Source organism: Nilaparvata lugens, chromosome 1 (assembly GCF_014356525.2).
Source record: "Nilaparvata lugens isolate BPH chromosome 1, ASM1435652v1, whole genome shotgun sequence".
In the NCBI taxonomy this organism is placed as follows: domain Eukaryota; kingdom Metazoa; phylum Arthropoda; class Insecta; order Hemiptera; family Delphacidae; genus Nilaparvata; species Nilaparvata lugens.
Genome location: NC_052504.1, coordinates 7,466,787 through 7,492,400, shown reverse-complemented (window position 1 = coordinate 7,492,400; position 25,614 = coordinate 7,466,787). Strand labels below are relative to the sequence as shown.

The following is a 25,614-nucleotide window of genomic DNA, read 5'->3' as shown; positions in this document are numbered from 1 at the left end:
GTTGAAGTGAAAAAAGAGTTTGGTTGTTATTTTCAATCAATGAATGGGAGAAATAAATCTGCAAACAAGCAAATAACTTGTATTGAAAATATTTACATTTTAAACTCTATTCAATTGAAAACATTTACAATGGAAGTTGGTAGGATTAAAAATAACTTTCAAGTCGTCAACATAGCCTAATATTAATTAAATTCGATTGATACTTAAATGTACATCTCATTCAAACCTAGATCTCAATTTTAAAATAGAGGAAATTACATGCTAATTGAGGTCGACGCTGTTGTTACAGCCAGATCACACAGCCAAGGGCCCGAAGTCCTATAGTTCGTTGTGCATGTACTCAGTCGTTGCACGCACGTCTTCTTCGTGAAACTGTGAACAGTCCACTGGGTACTTGATCTGCAACAAAATCACAAATACAACAATTTGAATTGTGGTGTCACTTTTGAAAAATTACATTAATTCACCCGCTCTCCTCTCTAGGATTGGTTTCCAGGTACCCACGTTCAATGTCAGAATAGTTAGGACCTTTCATGTACCAAGGTCAAGGACCCTTCATAACTAAATGCTATGCTCTCACACTTAATAGAGTTCTGAGACTATTCAATAGTGTTTGTGAAGGTGTTGATGTGCATGGCCCTATAGAAGGCGAATCATTGAGGCTATCCCTCAGTGGCAGAATAGGTTCACTTAATATGTTGTCCGTACTTCTTATTAGTTTTATAGAGTAAATGAAACCTACAGTTTAAACTCCTCCTCAACTATACTTGAATATTTGTTGTTATTAACGCATTGTTTCTTTTTTCATCAATTTTCTTTCCACAGTGGTACATGTTTCCCCTTAACCTGTTTCTATGCTCAATTATATTCTTTTTATGACTTATTATCCTCATGCTGTATTTATTACTTATACTTAGATTACTTTCAATTACTTATTCTTTCCTCATATTTTTCTTATGTATTTGTAAATTGCATGTACTGTATCTCTTTTTCTAGTAACTTGCTTAACACGATTGTAAATTATTGCAGTGAAGACTGCTTTGGGCTTAAAATGCCTGTAGTCTTCTTTGTTCTGTAATAAATAAATAAATATTAAAGACTATTGAAATTGAAGCAAAACATTCATAAAACGTGATATGGGGCATGACAGTTGCACAGTTTCCCAAGTTTCAAAAGAAATTGGATATTACTTTAGTGAAAAGATTAGATAAAATATTATTTTCTCTATGGTCTCATTTAACAATTTTAAATTTTTCTCTTTGACTTCGATCAGTAGGGTTAGCTTGGGCATGGTTCAATGCTCTTGAAACTATATGTACCGTACTTTCTATAAACGTTCGTCATGGTCCACCTTATACACCGTGTCCCACGAAGAGGTTTACACGTTTAATTTCAAATTACCTGCCCATTCATGCACCGGATCTTTTTTAATTTTTCACAGTTTACAAAGAAGGTTTGAAAGCGTTTTTAGAACCTAGGCTACTATCTAGTAAACTTTGTAAAATTCAAAAAAGTTCGGTGCATGAATGGGCAGGTAATATAAAATTAAACGTGTGAACATCTTCGTGGGACACGGTGTATATTAACATGAGAGAAGCACTACTTGCTCTTCCAAGTAGATTGAGGTCCAATTCACACTAAATGGCATGGTGATGGCGTGGCACTGACTTTCTGCCTCTTCCACGCCACTACCATATAAACATATGACCCAATGCAAGGTGGAGTGTCGTTTTGCCAAGCCACTTCTGTTTGCATTCAACCATATGTTTATAGCCTATGTGAGTTAAAAAAGTCAGTGCCACGCCGTTATTGCCACGTCAATTCAATGTGAATTGGGTCTAAAGACTTTGAAAAGAAGGTATTATTATTTATTACACAACGTAATCTATTTATATAAAAGCGAAATGGCACTCACTCACTGACTAACTGACTCACTCACTCACTCGCAGAACTAAAAATCTACCGGCCCAAAAACGTTCAAATTTGGTAGGTATGTTCAGTTGGCCCTTTAGAGGCGCACTAAGAACGGATTTGGAAAAATTTTCAAAGATACTCCCAAAATCTGCGTTTTCCGGTGTTTTTTAGCGTTTTCTCAGCTTTATCGAGAACAAATGAACAGAAAATGTTCAAATTTAGTACAGAAGCTCAGCTAGGGTGTAATAATGTTGTGTTAGAAGGAATTTGCAATAACGTCAAAGATACGCCCAAAATTATTGTTTTTCCAGCGTTTTTAGCGCTTTCTCAGCTTTATCGAGAACAAATGAACAGAAAATGTTTAAATTCAGTACAGAAGCTTAGCTAGGGTGTAATAATGTTGTGTTAGAAGGAATTTGCAATAACGTCAAAGATACGCCCAAAATTAGCGTTTTTTTGCTTTTTCTCAGATTTATCGAGAACATGAACAGAAATTGTTCAAATTTACTATACAGAAGCTCAGCTGGGGTGTAATAATGTTGTGTTAGAAAGAATTTGAAATAACGCCAAAGATACGCCCAAAATTAGCGGGTTTTTGCGTTTTCTAAGTTCTTTTGTCAAGTAATAGACATAAAATGTTCGAATTTGGTATAGAGGTTAAGCTAGGGTTCTAAAAATTTTGTGATGAGGTGACTTTAATGTTTCGTCAAAAATACGCCCAAAATCAGCGTTTTTCTCAGCTTTTCTGCGTTTTTTCAGTACTTTGACTTTCTGATGGAATGAAGCATGCACAAATGAAAAATGCAGGCGAGCGAAGCGAGTCCGCTGATCCCATTTTCAGACGATCCAGTCGGGGGTCCAGGGGGCGGAGCCCCCTTGCTGGACGGATATGGCGAGCGAAGCGAGCCTGACGGCTAGTTATATCATAATTATCTCTGACCTCTGCTCAATCGAGTAGTGTAGGCCTACCGGTACTACTATAGTGAGAAAGATCAGCGTTGCCGCGTCTTGATTGATCGATTTCATTAATTGAGAATTAGCCTATTTCAGATCTAATATAATTAAATTACTCATAAAATCACTTCACTTATATGAGCTACTTTATTCAAATTAATAAAAACAACATAAAAAACTTGTAGTAGGTACCCTTTATTAAAAACTTTGAAATATTTTAACGACTAGTTACAACCATTGGTCATTTTCAAGTTAAAATGTCAATTTCAACTTTTGAAATATTTCTAAGTTTTCAATAAAGGGTACCTACTACAAGTTTTTTAATATATTTATTTATTTAAATTACTCATTATTTGTTGTTCATGAAACTTTGCTTCATTGTCGGAAAATAATTTCAATTTGAAAATATGAATGGTTGATAAACTGAATGAGAAGAATAATACGGTTATAAATCATTTGGGAAAATTAAAAATTAGGTACCGTATTTACCTGGCACTTGTGTTCTTCCACTGCTGCGTTGTACAATTTCCAAAACGGCGTTCCTGTATAACCTGATAGGAACCACGATGCTGTCAAACTGCAAATTAAAAAATAATGGAAAATTACTTTTGTGGAATAGAAAGAGCCAATTCTACAATTTAAAAGAGCTGTGATGCCACTTTCGTCTCAAGTCTGGGGCATACATGAACAAAAATATATCAGAACAAGATGCCCAATGAGCAATAGTGTGAACAGGAACATAGATAACGAAATGATAAAAAATTGTCTAGAAAAACAGAGAGAACGGTACAAATTAATTAAATTAAAAACATAAATAATGATAATATAATCAAATGAAATTAGAGATATTGTAGAATTTATTGTTCTAATGATATTAGAACACGATTTTTTTGTCTTTTGTGTGTTTGTCTTGATTTTATTGTATTTATTGTGTCTATCTCAATACCGTAATAATGATAAATTACTAATTATTGTATTTTTTTTGAAGCGGGTGCTTGGTAATGTGGTTTGAAATTGAATTGCTGTTATTATATTAATACACACGTTTGGGAATGAGTAAAAAGAGTGGGTACGGTATGATTTATTCACAAATTCACACATTTTTGTGATTTAAAATATAATACAGTATGAATACTGATATCGATGACAGTTTAATATAGGTAGACAATTTAATATAGGTAGTACCTACATTAATGATGCTATATATGCAATCGAAAACACTGGATCTTCATCTTTTTCTCTTTAGAGCTACTTTTGAATGTAAATAAAAATATAAATTCGAGTACCCTTTTTAAATTATTTCGTCATAACAGGTTTCGGCTACTAATGCCATTATCAAATAGACTTGAATTAGGCTATAAAATAGACTAATGTCATCATCAAGTCTATTTGATAATGGAATTAGTAGCCGAAAATGTCGTGAAGAAATCATTTATGAAGGGTACTCAGATTTCTGAAATCAAGTCTACTAGTCTAAAATCAACTCTTACCGAGTCTATTTGATAATATGGCATTAATAGCCGAAACATGTTATGACGAAATAATTTGAAAAGGATACCCAAATTTATATTTTTATTTATACTGAATCTTCATGTTAAATGAGTAAACTTTGCCAATATTATGCTTCCGTATAATTTATATATTTTATATATTTGGTTTCCATATAAACTTAGTCATCAAGGCAGTGGAAATATGAAGCATGGAACCATGGCAACTCTGCTATCCTATCATTTCCAATCTGAATCTCACTTCTTGGTAGAGAGTTACTGGGAAGGATATCCTTTCCAAAGAATGGACATTGATAAGTCCAAAGCTCCGCCAATTTATGTAGATGCATTACAATATTATCTTGTATAGTTATTCCAAATTTATCTCTCTTCTGTGTAGGGCTACTTGTAATAAATAGAAAGAAAAATAAAAATCTCAGTACCCTTTTTGAATTATTTAATCACAACATGATGTCTCGGACATTGATGCCATTTTCAAGTCAATAGCCATTGCCATTTTCAGTAGCAATAGCTATTGACTTGAAAATGGCATCAATGTCCGAAACATGTTGTGATTAAATAATTCAAATAGGGTACTGAGATTTTTATTTTTCTTTCTATTTTATTCCAAATTGTTTTTTTTGTTCATATCATTATACAGTTCAATAATTATTTTCTTAGTTTATGTTATGTAAATCATCTAAAACTTTGCTGTATTATTGTAAGCTATTGCATAACTGTATACGCCAGTATATTATATTGTAATCTACATAAATAAAGTACTCAATCAATCATTTTTTATTTTATTATAAAAAACTTTAATCCTATATCAGTGAATGAAGTTTGTAAATAGTAATTATAACACGCAATAAGCAACTAATTACTTATACCCTAACACATATAATTTATAGTGGGGTGTATATTTATTCATTGAAGTTATCATTTATTCATTGTTGAAACACCGCTGATTTATGTAGTTACATTACAATACTATATTATCAATATTCTAATGTTCCATTCAATCTTCATTGTAATTAATAAGTTTTCATAATATGTGAAATTTGTTGCATAATTAGCTGTTGTACTGTGATTTATTGTAGATTCGTGTATAGACCAAAATGTACTGTGACTTACTTGAATAAATAAATAAATTTGAATCAATCTAGGATGAATATAGAAAGGGGAAATTAATTTGAATTAAGATAATTGTATTTCTAACCTGGCGAGTTTTGTTACACCGGGCTTGAGGCCGGCTGCTCCCTCGTAGCCAGGCTCGTGTTGGTTTATTGTGCAGATCAGATAGCGATCGCATTGTGGCACTTTCATGGCGAATCTGTAGGCTCTCCATACTCGTAGAACGGGCTCAATTATTTCGTTGTTGACAGTTTCCGATAGTTTGCTTTCGATGTCCTGCGACGAAAGTCGAGAGAGGCTGATTCCTCTTGTTTGTCCCAAATGGAACAGCTCCTGTCGAATTTCAATATTACATATTAATTATAATAATTGAAATAATAAATTGATTAGAGATAAATGAATTCAGACGAGCTGTGATTCATGAATTGTGTTATGGTTTTGGATATATTATTGTATTTTAGGATTTGTGACTGTTAATGAATGGATAAATAAATATATTTATTGTCAGAAAGATCATTCACTGAATATAAATATTATGTTTATTAACAAATGTTGAATTTATGTTATTAGTGAATGTTTTTCTGACAATAAATCAATTTAACAGTCAATTACCATGTACTAAGGTATACTATTACACTAAGGTATAATAATACCTTAGAATAATAGTAATAGCCAACACTAGTAAAAGTAAAAATAATAGGAAAAACTAATAGTAAAAGTAAATTCGTAAGTTGGTGGGGAATCGCTTGCGGGAGGGTCCCACCTCGCCTGAATATATAGTTTAAGCCGTCAATGGGCCTTACGACTGTATTACTTCAGCCGAGACCGACAATTAAATTGCCCACCGACGTCTAACACTAATAGTGACAGTACCCTATACCGCAGATAATCAAACTATAGAATTGTTTAGTTACAGAATAGATTACCAATGTGTGTTATATAGAGTTGAGAGAGATCTATTATCATTAGCTGCATCCAAATCTCATACTTTAATCTTTATATTATTTAAGGTTGTGCACTTTTTTGTAAGGTTGGAAACCTTTTACTGGTGACATTTCTCAAAGTATTTCGATTTTGATACTATATGATAAAGTTATCAAAATGAAACAAATTAATCGGGAATTTTTTATCAGTTTTAACATTTGGAAAAATGCGCGCCAAAGGGTGACATCTTCCAGAATTAGTAGCGAATAAATTCTTGAAATTTAGAGAACACATTCTGCAAAATATTGTTCATTGGATGACGCACTTTATTTATCAGGATATCAATTTCAGATAGTAGCCTAATAATGAAAAAATATATACTGGGTTGTTTTTATTATAGAATGGATTTAATAATGTAATAATTTTGTTTTTCTGCCAGTTTTTCAGCCGTCAAAACTTAAAAATTCTCAGTTTTTGTTGTTTTAGAGTGAAAGTGGACTAAATTTCAGAAAGTGAAATCATAACCCTATTTCGGACTCTTAAAATGTTATCAAAATTTGGGAGAGAAATAGTAGGCCTACAAGGAGTATCCTTAGTTTTCTCTCCCGGTCATGGATTTTTTAGGAAAATAATAAATAAATACAAATCTCCCTTTATTCTGAGAAATTGAATACTTCATTCGATTTCACTATATAATAAAAAAAATAAAATTTTTTATTTTAATTATTTTGATTTCACTATATATATATTGTGTATCTTAAAAATGTCATGAATTTATTTCCTACAAATTCTGAATACCACAAAGACGCTCATATCAAATCAACTTCAAACGTTCATATCTCAAAAAGTAAAAATGATAAATAATCGTTTTTTCTTGAAAATTATTTCGTTTCGGTAACTTGATAGTATTCAAATTGAGAGACTTTGAAGTGAAGTGAAGAACAGATTCCACTGTGTTACTATCTTCGAGCCAACCACTTCCCAAAAGTTTGTAAAAAGTTTTAGATGATAAAAGAAAGCGCGGTACGTAGCCGAAGCTGTGTATTGGTGGCCTATATATTATAAATAAATAAATAGGTAAGCACATAATTGAATGAATGGATAAATGAATTAATGAATCATCTCAATTATGTATAATTATTATTAAACGAAAATCCCAATTAAATGCTATAAATCACCCCGAAGACTTCTGCTACTGCAAATATTGACAACAGGTTTATCAGCTAGATGGACTCATCGAATTTTCTTGTCAATATTAATTTGCAGTAGCAGAAGTCTTCGGGGTGTTATACAGTATTTAATTGGAATTCTCGTTTAATAATAATTATACATTAATCAGCATTTGAACAAATGCGATTTCCAATTTATTTCCATTTAATATTTTAATAATATATACAAGATCTTATGCTTTGATATGTAAACCAAAGCTATATGGATATGTATTTTCGTAGTTCATCAGTGCGTTCAGAATTTCTGGTTGACTAGTTTTTTATAGAGAATTCAAAAAAATTAAATTTAGAAATTCAACCAACCTGAACATACGCCACTGCTGGTTTGATGTAAGTAGCTGAATTCACTTTCAAGCCGAAGTTTCTCTTGAGGATTGCATTTGCCATTAGACTGAGGGATTCTGTAGGTCTGGCCGGATCAAACAGCACTGCTTTTGAGTAGCCCTGTGCCTTCAGGAATCCATTTCCAACAAATTGCGCTGTAGTTAAATACCTACAAAGTAAGGAAACACATGAAGTTATTGAAATATTTTATCACTAGAGATTGCTTTGTCCACAGTTGGCTCAACTATTAAACCCGTTGAATCAATGTGTATGGTCGTATTTATTATAATGTAAATGAAAAAGACTAAGAAATTGTCAAAAAACCACTGATTTATTGATAATTAGAAAGACCTGTTTCGGTTATTACACCATTGTCAATCTCTAGGTTTTATTTTATCAGAGATTGACAATGGTGTAATAACCGAAACCGGTCTTTCTAATTATCAATAAATCAGTGGTTTTTTGACAGTTTCTTAGTCTTTTTCATTTAATACGAATAATTACCACAATATCAACTTCTCAACTACACAAAAAGTATTATAATGTGTTTCAATATTGAGGCAACTGATGGTTTGAACTTTAGATTAATTTGAGATTATATTTTAGATTAATTTGAGATTAATTTTTTTGGAGAAATTAAGGGACCCTAGATTATTTTTAGACTACTGTACTATTTTATGTGAATATTAATATAATTATTCGCAGTAGGTACGGTATGTGTAATTTTGACCCTTTCTATTTATTTTTTTTTCTCTGTCATGTAACCCATGTCAGAGGTATTTATTGAACATGAAAAAAACATTTACTATATATAGAAAAAAAGACAAAAACTTTCTGTGACAAAATATGCCTCCGAAAGTATGCACTTTAATTCCTCTTTATCAGATTATCTTTTATTGAGAAATAATACAGGAAAAAATCATGTATTTTCTTCAGTTCTGCTACCTATTATTTCAAGTTGAATGATCAATATTTTATTTGGATTTTGGAGTTTTATCCAATATTTGTATCAAGTATTTATGTTTGAAATAATATTTTTGATAGAATAGAATATGTTTTTATTTCACAGAAAAACAAATAGAATACGGCACAACAATAGTAGATAGTGGACCCACTTATCCATAAAGCTTGGCATATATAATAAATATGAGTAGGCATATAATATTTATGCATAAATAATATTTTTGATTTGATGATAATGTGTAGAATGAGACTGCAGGATTCTACCCTATAGAATAAAATTAAATTATAATAATGGGTTTAGATGTTGGAGATGAAAATATCAGCCATTAGAAACATTGAGGAGGTACTCGATTACTACCTATTTGAAGTGATATGGTAACCTGCGAATCACTTTGCAACAAATATTGAAAAAAATTATAGTTGAACCTTTAAATAAGCTGAAAGCCGGTACAATAACTCTAATTAGAGTTTGTTCAAGCAATAATGATTCTAAAAGAATCTAATATTCACAGACTTAGTCTCATGGCTCATGTGACATTTTCTCATGAAAATGCTTTTCTGAATGGTAAATTGTATAAGTTCATGGAGAAATGCAAGTACTGTAATTTTAGGATAATATTACGAAATGAGAATAACAGATGAAATTAACCAAATAAATCAAAGTTCCTTGCACACAGGCTTTGCCCATGTGAGGAACCTTCTTCAAGTTTTGTATGTATATTGTATATTGCTTGTACTTTCTAAGAAGAAGAAGAAGAAAGATTATTTCAATTTCAAAAAAGTTCATTGAATCTTCAAGATCAAGGAGACTTAAGAAAGGTTCTGAACTCCAACAAAAGATGATGTGGCAGGTCATGCTTGCTTCTCAGCTGGTTTACCTAATCATTTAAATCATTTTATTTATAGAACTAAGCAGAATTTTCTCGTTTCATCCAACAAGCCAAAACCAGTTTCTCTGGAACGAAACTTGAGAACTCTGGCCTGGAGCCATCCAACAATATTAGCATTTTTTTGCTTTCATGTTCAATTCCCCCATTTATAATTTGAACAGGTTCTCTATAATTTTACAATTTATGTTCCAAACCTTCGTGCCCTGTAATTTGAATCTATACATCAACTACTGAATATTCTTATGATGTTTTGACCCCATCTATACTGTACTCACAATTTAGTATCAATAGTGCCCATTTATGAGCCTTCTTGTACTGTATTGTAATGTACTGTAGCCGGCACTAATGTACTTTGGCGAGCAGCCTAGCTACTACACTAGTAGTTCTGTGAACAGTAGACCTCGCGCTCAGTAAGTTACATTGACCTGTTGTTATGTTTTCTCAAGAATCAAAGAATAATTTATCAATTTGAAATGTCTAGAAAGAATCCTGAATAAACATAGAGCTTTCTGTCCTATCGTTCCGTGACGTGTCGTCGCGGAATGTGAGTGTGAGCGCTGTTATCAGTTCTGGCTGCAACTGTCTACAACGTTGATGAAAAAATACATTTTCAAGATGTTTGATGTTTTTGAACGGGTAGTATTATAGTCAACTGTCTACTAACGTTGATGGAAAGATACATTTTTTCAAGATGTTCGATGTTTTTGAACGGGTAGTATTATAGTCCACTAGACAGCTGTAAAACCCTCCAACCTCACACTGGGGTCTTTCAGACCCCAGTCGAATAATTTCAGCAACTATCTCATTCCTCCAACAAAATAGAAACTAGGGAGATCAGGTATTCTAAGTTGGTACTATTGCCTGCCTGGAGACAACACAGCCAACGCCAGTTGCCTTCAAATAGTGGAGTGACAAAGATAGCTTCAAAGTAGAGTGTGTTGAAAAGAATGCATGTATTTAAATGGTAGCGCACATAGTGGAACGGTATGTTTTGACTTATTTGAATACATGCATTACATTCAACATTCTATGGCTTGATTGATGCTACCTACGCCACTCCACTATGTTTTCACCCTAAGCCTCTGGCGTCACTTTGAAGTTGGGACTGTCACAAGGGAGTGGCCAGAGAAAAATGTCTTGGTCGATCTGACCAGGTTCCGACCCTGAATTAGGTATAAATAGGTGATATCTACCGTCTATGGCCATTCGAACTATGCGTTAACAATTGTGAACACTTTTTATTATTTTCCTTACTATTATAGAAGAGAGTACCAGTATAATATGAGCAAAAATGGAGACCAATTTATTATGACTGATTTATTATGTATGACTGGTGTTCTCTATATGTGTTCTGTAGAAAATTGAAATAGGCACTTGATATTCTCAAGATAAAAAGACGGTTTCCGGTATTTTGCTAAAGGAAATTTCAGTTTTGAAGTTCGATAATAATTAATACTGACGCACATTAATAATAATTTCTTTGATGTTAAGGGGTGAAAGAAATTACAATGTAATTTTTTTTGTATTTTATCGCATGCCTAAAGAGTACCGGTACAGGCTACAATATTATTAAGAGTATTCTTTCTTGAAAGTATAAGATATGAAACAAAAATCAAATTATTGACTTCATTTTTATTGAACAATTCTGTATTAAAAAATAATGTTTTATCAATACGAATATAATTTTTAAACATCTGGTTCCTCAGTCACTGTGAGACAAGAAGAAAATGAAGCAGGAATCTTTTACAATGAAGGCAAATAAGTTGAGAGAACAATATGAGCTTAAACTACCATAATCTAAAAGAACATCCGAGAAATTTTCGAGATTATTATGTATCACTGAACTCCGTCCTACATGAAGTTTCCTATTGTATATTACATGTAAATGTACTCTAATTTTCTATGTAACATTCTAGCTCTAGGAGATACATTGATTTGATTTGATGTCTCAATTTAATCAAACACAACATGCTAATATTATATTGTCTGTGACATGATATGAAGATGATCAGTTCGAATCAGTTTTTTCCACGTAGCCTGAGTTAGGCTATATCATCTTACAACTGTTTTAGAGCATTGAGTTGCTCTTATCGTAACCTCAAGTGGAACCAATCAATTGCCCAATGACAATAACGACACAACAAAAGATGATATCATGCTTTAAATTACAAAACAGCGAAGCAGAAAAAGCATCTATCACTTGTGACCTTGTGTCAAACTTTATCATTATTTATGAAATTATTTATTTTATTTTATTATTACTGAAGACGATGCCAACATAAGTTTTAGGCTTGTTCGTGGGTAATGGGAAGGATGATGACGAGAGATGAGTGGACCTACAGAAATAGGTGGGTTCCGAACACAAGAGGTATGGTTCATTCATACAACACCCGCCAAAGACAAGAACTTGATAGCCAACGTACACGATTAACTAAAGTACAGAAGTCCCATCACGTCTTGGGAACAAAGGTCTACAATGGGTTGCCAGAGTCAATTAAAAATTATCCAGTCTTTTCAATCGGCAAATCGCTATTTGATCTTCTGCGAGCAAACCCCTTCTATTCTTTGGAGGAGTTTTTCACACATTCTTTATAATAAATTAAGTACCTATCAAGTGTTATGAATATTGACGTTGCTGATGACTGTATGGTCCGATAGCAAAAGAATTAAATCTATCTATCTTATCCGAGCCATCGGGAAGGGAAGTATTATTATATCACAGGGGAAAATGATATATTATTATTAAAATTCAGGAGGTTGTCTCAATTAATTAGAACATTTATTTATAGAAATATGTATTGCGGTGGTAGCTGAAAAAATCTATATCCAGAAGAAAAAGAAATCAGAGATTATCCAATCAGGGAAGCGTAATTATCAATTATATTAGAATAATTGCATTATTGGATTATCTAATCACATTATTAGTAATAGATATTATGTTTAGGGGAGAGTGGGGTATTTTCTTGAGATTACATGTAGCCTACCGTAATTCATGGTGATCATTAATGCTGATAAAACTGTTATTATCGGAAGTTGAAAAAATTCATTGTCAATCATTCAAATATTTATGTTGGAAGTTTATTTATTTATATATTGATATACCCGGTTGTACAAAAGCCGGCTAGATATTTCAACAGTGATCAATTCCAGGAGAAACAATCAGAGATTGTTCTCTGACGCCAATCACCTTTTTTATAAGACGGCTACTCTGATTGGTTCTCGTGGAATTAATTACAGTTGGAATTTGACCTGGCTTTTGTGCAACCGGCACTTTGATTCTCATAATTTGAATCTTCTTGAATTTGTTCTAAACTCGCATGTGTTGTTCAATTCAATAAGCTAGCGGGTGCTATTTTTTTTAATTAGTGAAGGAATTTTCAAAATTAATATTTTTCGAATTACCAGATCTCTTGACGCAGATAAATCGAATGAACAGATCTCTTGACGATAAAAGGATTGGGAAGGAGAATAAAGAGGAGATGAGAATTTATTAAAAGAATAGCAAAAAGACAACAGAAAGAATCAGGGTGGAGTTGGATAAGTGGGATTCAAGACTTGGGGAAATTGAGTAGGTTGACTCAATTATCATTCGCTGTACCTCCACACACATGAACTGCAGATGATGAATAATGAACTTTGGAATTCATTGAACTTTGGAATTGGAATCTTTATCTTGAACTTGTTTTGAGATTGAAAAGCTCATAATTAAGTAGAATGTGGTTATTTAATACACTATAGTGAGGTCCACGTTATAATGGCAGTGGAGAAAGATGGGAGAAAAACGTTGCCGATCCTCTGTTTTTTCAATGCCTTCTATAGACGATAACTGATACAGGTTTATTGATAAAAACACTTCACACACATGGGCTACTTTTGTACAAATAAATAAATACATATGGAAACTTGTAGTACTCTTTATTATTGAAAACTTTAAAATATTACAACGACTAGCTTCGACTATAACTTCAACTTGAAAATGACCCAAGTTATGATCGAAACTGGTCGTAATATTTTCAAGTTTTCAATAATAAAGGGTACTAAAAGTTTCCATATTTGACCGAGCGAAGTGAGGTCTAAGATTCAAGTCGACGGTTTGGCATTTCTCTTAATGTTTAAATGTTTATATTTTTATATGTTCATATGTTGCACATTGACGGCGAAACGCGGTAATAGATTTTCATGAAATTTGACAGGTATGTTCCTTTTTCAATTGCGCGACGACGTATATACAAGGTTTTTGGAAATTTTTCATTTCAAGGATAATATAAAAGGAAAAACGAGCCTCCTTCATACGCCAATATTAGAGTAAAAATCAGACAATAGTATTATTAATCATAAATCAGCTGACAAGTGATTATACAGATGTGTGGAGAAGCCAGTCTATTGCTGTATTTCCATAAGGTCTATAGTTTCAATCAGGTACTTGTGGATGAGAATACTGCGTGAGGTCTACTGTTCACAGAACTACTAGTATTTTATTAGGTTTATTGATGTAATATTAATTGATCATTGTTGTTTAAAATGATCAATTATATTCAATTAAGCCATAAATTATATTTTTCAATAATTTAATAATCAATCTACTTAATAAATATGAAATATTTTATTAATTTTTTATCTATTCTATATTGTTAAAAGACGATCTGGCAACAGAGAAAAGCGAGAAAGAGAGAGCGCTATCTGCTTTGTTGTATGATAGACAAGGACAGCAACACTATTGTCAATCGTACACTACCATTATAACGTGAACCTCACTAAACCCTACTTTCATCAGAGCAACAAAAAGATGTTTCGCTCTAAAATAGGCCTATGTCAGAAGAAATCAGAGTGAGTCAATCCCCTAAAAAGCTTTTTAAAAATGATTTCCCATTGTTCCTATTTGATGGCAGGAGGTAGACATATTATCAAATTCAATTTTTTCATTAAAAAAATATATGCTTTAGAATTGTAATTCAATTGACGCACTACACTCTTACAAGTATCCGAATCCTTGATGTGTAAATCTTCAGAAAAATTCTAAAATCTCGGAACGATAGTAGATTCATGAACCACATAAGACATGCTTTTAGATTTAGATGTTTCTCAGAAATGTGATGTAAAACCTATGATTAACGACTGTTTCGACTTTGGTGGCACACTGTGAATCCGATACTAATGGATGAAATGGATAGGAATGTTGAGAAGAGACCAACATATATTCTGTTATCTTTGGCGATGACCTGGAGTGAGCAATAAACTTGGGCAACCGAAGAGAAAAACAGGAATTAAACCCATATGAAATTCAAAGAATTTTGTTGAGGAGCTGAGGATGATGCACACAAAAGTCCTGGGCTTGTGCGTGGAGGTTAGTATTGAGAGGATAATGCGGAGAGATTAGTGAACCTACAGATTTAGTTGGTTTCGAGATATTTTGTAGCTTATAACTGTATAAATATTGCGGCAGAACTGGTTTCAAGCACCGGTGTCTGCTCCACCGGGAGAGCCGATGGCACGGCGCTTATCTAGAATCTGTGCGATAAGACTGTCTTGCCTTCTAAGAGAGCGACAAACCTCTCGAATCTGGAATCGAACTAGCAGAGGTGTTTTGGATTGCTCGGTAATGCTCAAGGTATAGTATTTCTATCAATGATGTAACTTGTAAGTTGAATATTGTGATATGTATAAAATCATGAGCCAACAAAAAAATTTTTCATTATATCATTATCCAAAAATTCACGAATCAATAGAATGTTCAATTCTAATGGCGTATGATAATCAGGTAAATAGTAGAATATACCGCACACAAAAGAACGTAACTTCTATACAAGCTATAAAAGTACAAGAAATCACTTCACTTATATGGGCTACTTAATTCAAATTAATAAAAACAATAGAAAAACGTGTAGGTAGTAGGCCTACCCTTTATTAAAAACTTCAAAATATTCTAACATATATAGTAAAAAGCATTTTAACCTTTTTACCCTTTTAATAAAAGTTAATACAAGTTTTTTTTATATTGTTTTTACTAGTAGTTCTATGAACAGTAGACCTCACGCAGATTTATCATCCAGAAGTATCTGATGTCACCTGTTCTAGTTGATTCACAATAATTGTTTTGATTGTTTAATGAATTATTCACAGTTGAATCATAATACAGTATTTAGGCTACTCTTACAAACTGTTTTTTGTTTTCAAATCATCCACTTTTGTATGATTTTTATGAATAATTCTATAGTCTGATTGATCCTATCTTCAAAGTAGATGTAGATGTAGTATATAGTGATATCAGAGTATGAAGGAATTCCTTTTCTTTTCATATTATCCTTAAAATGCGAAATTTCAAAATCAAACATCAACGCGCAGTTGAAAAAGGAATATTCCTGCCAAATCTCATCGAATTATATCAACGCGTTTTTGGTCGTAAATGCGTTACATAGAGTAGAATAGAATAGAATGACTGCCTTTATTTTATACCTGGGAGGGCGAAGTTAAGGCGCAGTCGGCCCTCTCTTACACTTAACCCTCCGATACAGACAGACAAAAGCAAATCGAGTTGAAGCATAGACCTCACTACGATCGGTCAATTAAGTACAAGAAACTATCCCTTATTTCAATAATTATTCATAGCTTCCAAAGAAAAATTTCATAATATGACTATAAATATATGACTGTCTCATTTACAACCTCTATAAAAGAAGCAAGGAATCTTTGTACGGTAGATATAATCATAGAGGAAAGAATACCAAGTAATATCTTTGGTAAAATTAATTATATTCTCAATCCATGCATTTCAATAAGTCATTGTGATAACTTTTGATAACTTAGGCTCAACTCACACTTACGCGACTCAGATCGAGAAGATCCTCGACTCTAGTCGAGAGCATGATTGTGATTCCAAATGGTGACACTCAGACTAGTCGATTCTAGTCTCCGCGACGTCACCATTTGAAAACACATGCTATCGACTAGAGTCGAGTCTCTTCTCGACCTGAGTCGCGTAAGTGTGAGTTGAGGCTAAGAGTCATGAGTCGAAAATATTGCATTTATTCATTAGCCATGAAAAATCGAATCATATTTGATTGTTTCATCAACTTGTTAAAGCGAAGAAAGTTGCATCACATGCTTGCAGCGTTAAAGTAATTTATTATTTGCAACAGCATTGAGAATAATTTTGCATCAATAGAAAAGTTAAATGAACACTAAATTATGAAAGAGAATCAATGGTCTAGAATATTGGTTAGAACAAAACTTTATTACAATTATAGCCTTTCATAGTAGAATGAGGATCAGAGAAACAATTATGATTATAAATATAGTATGGAATAATATAAATTGAAACAGGAAACACAAGACATAGATAGATTAAAAAAACTTAGAAACATAATCGGTAATTTTCGACGAGCTGTATCGCCTTCTTATACCATGTCGCCTTCTTCAACCATAGAAAAGTAAAATGCACACTAAATTATGAAAGAGAATCAATGTCGCCTTCTTCACCTACATGGTTGAAGAAGGCGACACAGCTCGTCGAAAATTTCCGATTATAATGTAAGTTTCTAAGTTTTTTTAGTCTATCTATGTGTTGTGTTTCCTTTTTTAATTTACATTATAAAACTTTAAAGTGTTTTCTGGTATAGAATAATGATATGAATTTATGGGGGAAATGTAGCCTAAATAGTAAACACGACAATTCAGGGAGATTTATACGTGGAGACTATAAGTTTAAATAAGAAGTTGTATATAAATGAATGTGGACAATAAAGTACCTACAGTATATTCAAATATAGACCAATAAGTTTTCAACAATCAACTTGACCCAGTAGTGCTAAAGTTTGTTTTCATGAGATAAATTTATTCAGATCCTATTCCACTTTACAAAACAGTTATCTGACACAAACGTAAGTGATGAATGATTATAGGCATACTTGACACTTGAGAATCTGAACACGTTGATGTGTGTTAGAAATTCTAAACCTGAAGGCAATTATGCCTAGCCAATGTGAATTGAGATGGATCTAATTACTATTTTGTGAGGCATATTTTCTAATCTGAACGCTCTTAAAACGTTTATTATAACATATATCCTATTATATAAGGCGAGCAATTTCTGTATAATTGTAAATATTTTTATATTTATGCATGGTTATTTATGTCCAACGGATCTCGAAAACGGCTGTAACGATTTTCACGAAATTTGGAACATAGTAGGTTTATGATATAAAATTGAATGAAAAAGACTAAGAAATTGTCAAACCCACAGATTTATTGATACTTAGGAAGACTGGTTTCGGTTATTACCCATTGTCAATCTCTGATAAACTATAAACGAGTTTATCAGAGATTGACAATGGTGTAATAACTGAAACCGGTCTTTCTAAGTATCAATAAATCTGCGGTTTTTGACAATTTCTTAGTCTTTTTCATTCAATATGAATAATTACCACAATATCAACTTCTCAACTACAAAAAAAGGTACTTAGGAACATAGTAGGTTTATGATAAAAAATTGAATGAAAAAGACTAAGAAATTGTCAAACCCACAGATATATTGATACTTAGGAAGACTGGTTTCGGTTATTACACCATTGTCAATCTCTGATAAACTATAAACGAGTTTATCAGAGATTGACAATGGTGTAATAACCGAAACCGGTCTTTCTAAGTATCAAAAAATCTGTGGTTTTTGACAATTTCTTAGTCTTTTTCATTCAATATGAATAATTACCACAATATCAACTTCTCAACTACACAAAAAGTTATGATATAAAAATTCGATTGCACTAGGTCTCATCCCTGGGAAAACTCGCTGAACGACATTAAAAGGATAATTCATCCTTGGAAAAACAGCTGAGACTTTCGTCGTCTGTGGATAATAAAAGTGAGTGAGAGAATGCGTCTGTGGAAAATCAAAATATCTCATCCCCGAAATTCATAAGCTGACGTATAGCCAGCTGTAAAATATAAACACGATCATTTAAGAATTTTGTGTTATTCTGTAACAGCCTACTATAGATAGATAGATTATCTAAAGTAAGTCATGGTTCTGTTTATCAATACATAAAAATCTGGTGTGGTGCACTCACACAACTTTCCTTGCCGTTAAGAAAATTGATCACCTGACGCTAGTGTTCCCGCGCATCTCAAGTCTACTATTCAAAGATTTGAGCCAGCTGGTGACAGGGCAATAACGCTGGAGACACACATGAGGTCTGCTATCTCTTCATAGTGAATGATTTAATAGAATCAACAATAATTTGCAATTGAATAATCACATTTTCTCGAATTTAAAACTCATTTTCAATTTTAGCTGAAAATGTTACTGAACATTAATTGTAGAGATTTTCATGCTCAATCTACTCCACTTGATTTTTTTCGTTTCAATTGTATCTGAAGCCTGATAATTGGGAATCTATCTGCATTGATGAGGCGAAGCTCCTGAAATTTTTACAGATGTTGTAAAAAGGACTTGTGGCAGTTGATAGAGCTTATCGATGACTATTTTAGGTATGGATTTGATCAAAATCGTTGGAGCCGTTTTCGAGAAAATTGCAAAGAACCCTGTTTTTGACAACATTTTCGCCATATTAGCCGCCATTTTGAATTGCATCAGATCGAAATTGTTCGTGTCGGATACTTATATCGTAAGGACCTTAAGTTCCAAATTTCAAGTCATTCCGTTAATTGGGAGATGAGATATCGTGTACACAGACGCACATACACTCATACACACACACACACACACACACACACACACACACCACACACACACACACACACACACACACACACACACAACACACACACACACACACACACACAACACACACACCACACACACACACACCACACACACACACACACACACCACACACACACACACACACACACACACACACACCACCACACACACACACACACACACACACACACACACACACACAACACACACACACACATACAGACCAATACCCAATAACCACTTTTTTGGACTCAGGGGGCCTCGAAACGTATAGAAATCTAGAAATTCGGGTATCTTAATTTTTTTCGGAAAACAATACTTTCCTTACCTATGGTAATAGGGCAAGGAAAGTAAAAAACGAGCGAAGCTCGGTGCCCCGATATTTTTCTCTTATAAAACGTTTAAAATGAAAGCTTATATTCAAGCAGGGCATAATTGATTGTGTAAAATTTTTAGTCTTAGTCTATATTTATTTTAAGGTAAATATTGTAAAGTAATGAGAGGAAACAGAGCGGGTGCAGACGAATTGATTCTAGAGAGAAACAAAATGAGGGACACGGCGAACATGAAAGAGGATTTACGGTACAAGCAATTCAGTCTTCAAAAGAAGGACCGAGTCAGCTGGAGACCGGGGAGAATTGCCATAGAGGTCAAGGTCCATTCTCCATTCAGGTCTCAAACTCAACACAGATTGAGTTAAACTACAGTTGTTATATTGAATAGTGTTTGTAGTTTATTCAATATATAGGTGACCTACATAATACATTATCAGAAAATCAGAGGTGATTTCATTATCAGGAAGTCTGAGGTGTTTCATTCACCTCAAGTTTACGTAAAAGCGGTTGACTAGTAGTTCTGTGAACAGTAGACCTCACGCAGTATTCTCATCCACAAGTACCTGATTGAAACTATAGACCTTATGGGATACAGCAATAGACTGGCTTCTCCACACATCTGTGTAATCACTTGTCAGCTGATTTATGATGAATAATTCTATAGTCTGATTTTTACTCTAATATTGGCGTATAGAGGAGGCTCCTTTTTCCTTTTATATTATCCTTCAAATGCGAAATTTCCAAAAACCTTGTATATACGTCGACGCGCAATTTAAAAAGGAACATAGCCTACCTGTCAAATTTCATGAAGATCTATTACCGCGTTTCGCCGTAAATGCGCAACATATAAACATATAAACATTAAGAAAAATGCCAAACCGTCAACTTGAATCTTAGACCTCACTTCGCTCGGTCAATTATAATGAAAAGTGAATGAGAGTACATAAGAAAGACGTTGATTTCCTCTTCAATCTGCAGGCCCTCTCTTTAGTATGTGTGGCTTTAGTCATGAAAATAATAAAAAAGTTTCCATATGAGATTTTGGAAATGTTTCCTCACCGAAATGAATGTGGCACAAGATTGTACTTTTTCTAAAAAAATGGCGAAACCTCTTTTTATTTCCGAAATACCAGTGAGTTATTTGCAGTGTATGAAAGTGGCTGGATCACATTTAAATTTTAAAATAAGACATAAGGAAACTAACATGAAGTTTATAATATTGCAATGCTTCACTTTTCAAATTTATTAAACTCAGGATTAAACTTACGGTTAAATTCGAGCTTTTCATAAGTCATTCGGAAAATTATCTCCTGGATAATTCACTGTGAGGTGTGAATCCTCAGTTTGGGAACAGCTACAGAAACTTTGCCTCGGAAGAAAAAGAAGAAGAAGAAGGAGAAGAAGAAGAAGCAGAAGAAGAAAGAAGAAGAGAAAGAAGAAGTGTAGAAGAAGAAGAAGAAGAAGAAGAAGAAAGAGAAGAAGACGAAGAAGAAGAAAAAGAAGAAGAAGAAAAAGAAGAAGAAGAAGATGATGATGATGATGATGATGATTATGATGATGATGATGATCTCGTCCTAGCAATGTAGGTAGGTGGCGAAATGAAATGAATTGACTTATCTTGATTATGAAAATCACATACCGGGTAACCTACAATCTTTTCTGGCTCAAAATTTTGCAAAATTACTCAAAAATTTCCAATTTGTAGAGATTTGAGTGAAATATTGTTGTTTTTGATTAGTTTTTAAATATCAAAATTTAAAATTTTTAGTTTAGTCATTAGTTTTGAAGTAAAAAGTGAAATCTTAAACTCATTCTTTATTGAAACTTTTATTTGTAAAAGTTTGGGAGAAGACAGTTTTGGGCTATGCCTGTTGTCTTCTCCCAATCATATTATTTATATTATAATTATCATTTGTGATTGTCAATGAAATAAACAAATAAATAAGATCGATTTCCTGTTTGAACTGACAGTGATAACTGAATTATATGATAGATAAGTTGAAAGTAGCAAAAACTGCTGCAGTGCTTTCAATAAATGATGAGTGAAAGATGTAAAATGTATGTCCTGTTTAAAAATTAGTATCCAACCTACTGTAGTTGGCCTGATTATTTGATTATTATATTATAATTTGAATACAAGTTATACAAGCCACAATCTTACCGATGACTGTTTCTGTAAGCTGACTATGAATTGAACGGATCCTGTAACGCACTCCAACGAATTCCCGTTACAAGTGATTCACAATTCCGTTGCATCACAGCATTATGCCTAACGCCCCAGTTCTTATACCGGTAAACAAAATGACTAAACCAAATCCTGCATGAAATAATCTGGAATTTCTTAAACAAATTTCCTAGATGTGGACCAGGCACATATAGCAATACAAACAGGACACAACTTTAATACAAAAAAAACACTTAATTTTAAAGATTAAAAATGAAAACTCATGAATGTCTAAACGTAGCAAGTGTTACTTTAAGAAATACTAAAAACTGAAATAGATCTTTATGAACTAATATGTAGGGTATGTAAACTTGAAGATTTTTTTTTGCATCTAATGTAGGTCTATTAGTTATCATATCAAGCCAATAATAGCCTACATGACAAAACTATATACTATGAAATCACCCTTATAACATAAAAAAGCTAGTATTCTCTACGGAGAGGTGTTAAAAATGTTCATGAAAAGTTTATCAGCAGTCTATTCAACAAAGTAGAGGTTGAGTGGTAGAAAAATCCACCAAACAAAGTTTTTTTTCGTTTAATTTTTATTTCATTTCAAGTATCAAAAAAAATAATAAACCTTCCACTCCAAATTTTATTTATAAAATGAGTTTTATAAAATAATTTTCTTATAAAATGAGATGATAAGAATTCCTTTTTGACTCATAACTCTCAAATTGGAAACGTTGAACTCTGAATTGAAAACTTGAAGGAACAATGCTGTAATAATCGAACAAAGCTGCATGCAATAGGCTATAGTGGGAAATTAATTAGAAATAATTGGTAACAAAGTGTTTTGGCATACCTTTTCTGGGTGGCTGGATCGGCGACATGCTTGACCCAATCGGCTACAAACGCGGAGAGTGCCCGCACCCAGCGCCGGCGAAACTGGTTGTTCTCCATGGACATGAAGATGCGCTCCAGCTGGAAGTTGCCGTGCTCGTCCTGGAAGAGCTGGAGGGTGGCGGCGAGGCCGCTGTTGGCCCAGAGGGTGCGACCCAGCTCGGACGAGGCAAAGTGCTCCCAGAGGCCCGTGAGGAAGGGCGGCAGCAGGGAGGCCGTCTTCTGATGGCGCTGATGCTCCTCGGCGTCCTCAACAGCGGGGTCATCCGAGTGAAGATGACCTGTGTTGGCCAGCAGGGGCAGCAGGTTCAACAGCCCCTCCAGGGGGCCTCCGTCGCTGCCGCCTCCGGCATCATTGCCCGCCCCCGACCAGCTCGAGAACATCTCCACCACCTTGGAGACTACCTGGGGGTCGACACCGCCTTGTCCCCCGCGGCCCCCCAGCACTGCCCCCAGCCCTGCCAGCAGGTCACCTGCTCCTCCGCCCCCTGAGGGTCGTCCACCCTCTGTTTGTGACAAAAATCCTTGCAACATGCCACCGAGGCCTGCTAGCCCTCCACCCTTGTCGCCACCCCCTTGCAGCGAGTCCTGCAACAGCGCTTTGGCTGCGTCGAGGAAAGGGTTGGCTTCATCATCCTCCTCCGCTAAAACTCCTGAATGTGAGCTGACGGCAAGCAACAAGAAAAACAGCAGACTGAAGTGACGCATTTTGACTACGGAACTACAAGCAAATCGACGACGCGGTGTTGAACTGATGATGTGTGCGTGGAGACTGCTGAGAGGAACTCTGACTGTGGCTAACTGTCGAGTTGAGAGAGGAGAGGGTGAAGAGGCGGCGCCAGGCCCAGCACAGCAGCAGGTGACCTGCGTCTTGCTCTCGACTAGCGGTACACCTGGTGACGTCACGAATACCACGCTTCAAGAGCAAGTCGATGACCCTTCCTCCTCTCATGTAAACAGTTCCGGCGCGGGTCGTCGACCCTCCTCCGCACCACGCCTCAATTCTTTCAACAATAACAGCGCCACTTTTTCTACTTACATCAACTGCTCATTAGGAAATTGTATCACGAAGAAGGTCTAGGTTGCGTTTTTTGTGAGTCGAAGAAAACTGACGACCAGTTGACGCCCTTGAACAACAAAAGTGGACGAGGAATGCAGCTCACTCGCAAGCCACACTGCGCCAGCACCTTGCCTTGCCCTTATCTTAAAAATAGCCTCTCCTTTGGGGTGACACGTAGCAGTAGAGGCAACCTATACACTGATTGCTCTTCTATACACGTAGCTTCACTACAACTGATCATATCCTATCGATAAACGTTTCTTCAGGACCTACTGCAGGAATTGTAGCTGCGTTTTATACCAAAGTTGTCAACAAAATTTTCATTTTTCCGACCTTATAGATTCTATTAGATTGAACATAATTTATCATACACATGATGAACATAAGTGTTTGTCAAGTTCCGTTCAATCTAATAGATTCTATAAGGACGAAAAAATTAACATTTTGTTGACAACTTTGGTGCAAACGCAGCTTTCAGCTTACACAAAAGTTATTAACAAAATGTTTGTTTTTCCGTCTTTTAGATTCTATTAATTTGAACATGACTTATCATACATGATGAACATAAGTGTTTGTCAAGTTCCGTTCAATCTAATAGAATCTATAAGGACGGAAAAACAAACATTTTGTTAATAACTTTGGTGTAAGCTGAAAGCTGCGTTTGCACCAAAGTTATTAACATGTTTATATCTCCGTCCTTAGATTCTATTAGATTGAACATAACTCATCATACACATGATGAACATAAGTGTATGTCAAGTTCCGTTCAATCTAATAGAATCTATAAGGACGGAAAAACAAACATTTTGTCAATAACTTTGGTGTGTAAGCTGAAAGCTGCGTTTTCACCAAAGTTATTAACAAAATATTTGTTTTTCCGTCCTTATAGATTCTATTAGATTGAACGGAACTTGACAAACACATATGCACAGCATGTGTATGATAAGTTAAGTTCAATCTAATAGAATCTATAAGGACGGAAAAATATTCATTTTGTTAATAACATTGGTGTAAACGCAGCTTTAGGTGTGTGATTGCTGAAAGTTAGTCGAAACCTATATAGCCTGATCGAATTTGAACAAATTATTTCAGGTTTACTCAATTCGAATCACACTTTTGTAATATACAGTAGTTGTCATGTATTATTATGTAAGAAAATAAAGACCACGCAGTCAAACACTACTTTCAACCTAAAATTCAAATCAATAATAGCTAGTATAATGTCATGGAAACCGAGTCTAAAGAATGTTTCCAATATTTATCTACATAGATAGAACTAATAAGAGATAAGAGTGCCGGTACTTGAAGTTGATAACTGATTTGAGAGTTTCGCAAGCTCATTTGATGTGAATGAGTGAACTATTCATGAGTTCTTGAATAATTTAATTTAATTATAGAAACTTGAATTAAAATTTTATTAATTACCAATCAAATTTGGTACATGAATAATTTTCTCAATATTACTAGTAGTTCTGTGAACAGTAGACCTCACGCAGTATTCTCATCCACAAGTACCTGATTGAAACTATAGACCTTATGGGAATACAGCAATAGACTGGCTTCTCCACACATCTGCGTAATCACTTGTCAGCTGATTTATGATGAATAATATTCT

General features: G+C 34.1%; 1 protein-coding gene across 5 annotated transcripts; it reads right to left on the bottom strand.

Annotated features, from left to right (window-relative positions):
• Positions 1-53: 53 nt before the first annotated feature.
• LOC111056576 lies at positions 54-25,252 on the bottom strand. Of its 5 annotated transcripts, none has more exons than XM_039429129.1 (6): positions 25,114-25,252; positions 22,902-24,271; positions 7,946-8,135; positions 5,575-5,822; positions 3,358-3,445; positions 54-399 (listed from the first exon to the last, which is right to left on the bottom strand). In XM_039429129.1, exons 2-6 carry the CDS (start codon positions 23,645-23,647, stop codon positions 319-321), a joined length of 1,353 nt encoding a protein of 450 aa, XP_039285063.1. In that variant the 5' UTR covers positions 23,648-24,271; positions 25,114-25,252; the 3' UTR covers positions 54-318. The 5 variants fall into 5 exon arrangements, with proteins under 5 accessions (XP_039285063.1, XP_039285050.1, XP_039285078.1 ...); XM_039429116.1 differs by having other exon boundaries at positions 25,055-25,221; XM_039429144.1 differs by having other exon boundaries at positions 22,902-24,268; positions 25,114-25,221.
• Between the last annotated feature and the right edge of the window lie 362 nt (positions 25,253-25,614).

What these genes read in the sequence shown, in the direction of transcription:
- LOC111056576 (XM_039429129.1), bottom strand. Translation starts at nt 23,647, where the DNA reads ATGCGTCACTTCAGTCTGCTGTTTTTCTTGTTGCTTGCCGTCAGCTCA. An exon ending in GATCCAGCCACCCAGAAAAG is followed by an intron (nt 8,136 to 22,901) that starts GTATGCCAAAAC and finishes CTTACTTTGTAG; the next exon opens with GTATTTAACTACAGCGCAAT. An exon ending in GGTGTAACAAAACTCGCCAG is followed by an intron (nt 3,446 to 5,574) that starts GTTAGAAATACA and finishes TTTAATTTGCAG; the next exon opens with TTTGACAGCATCGTGGTTCC.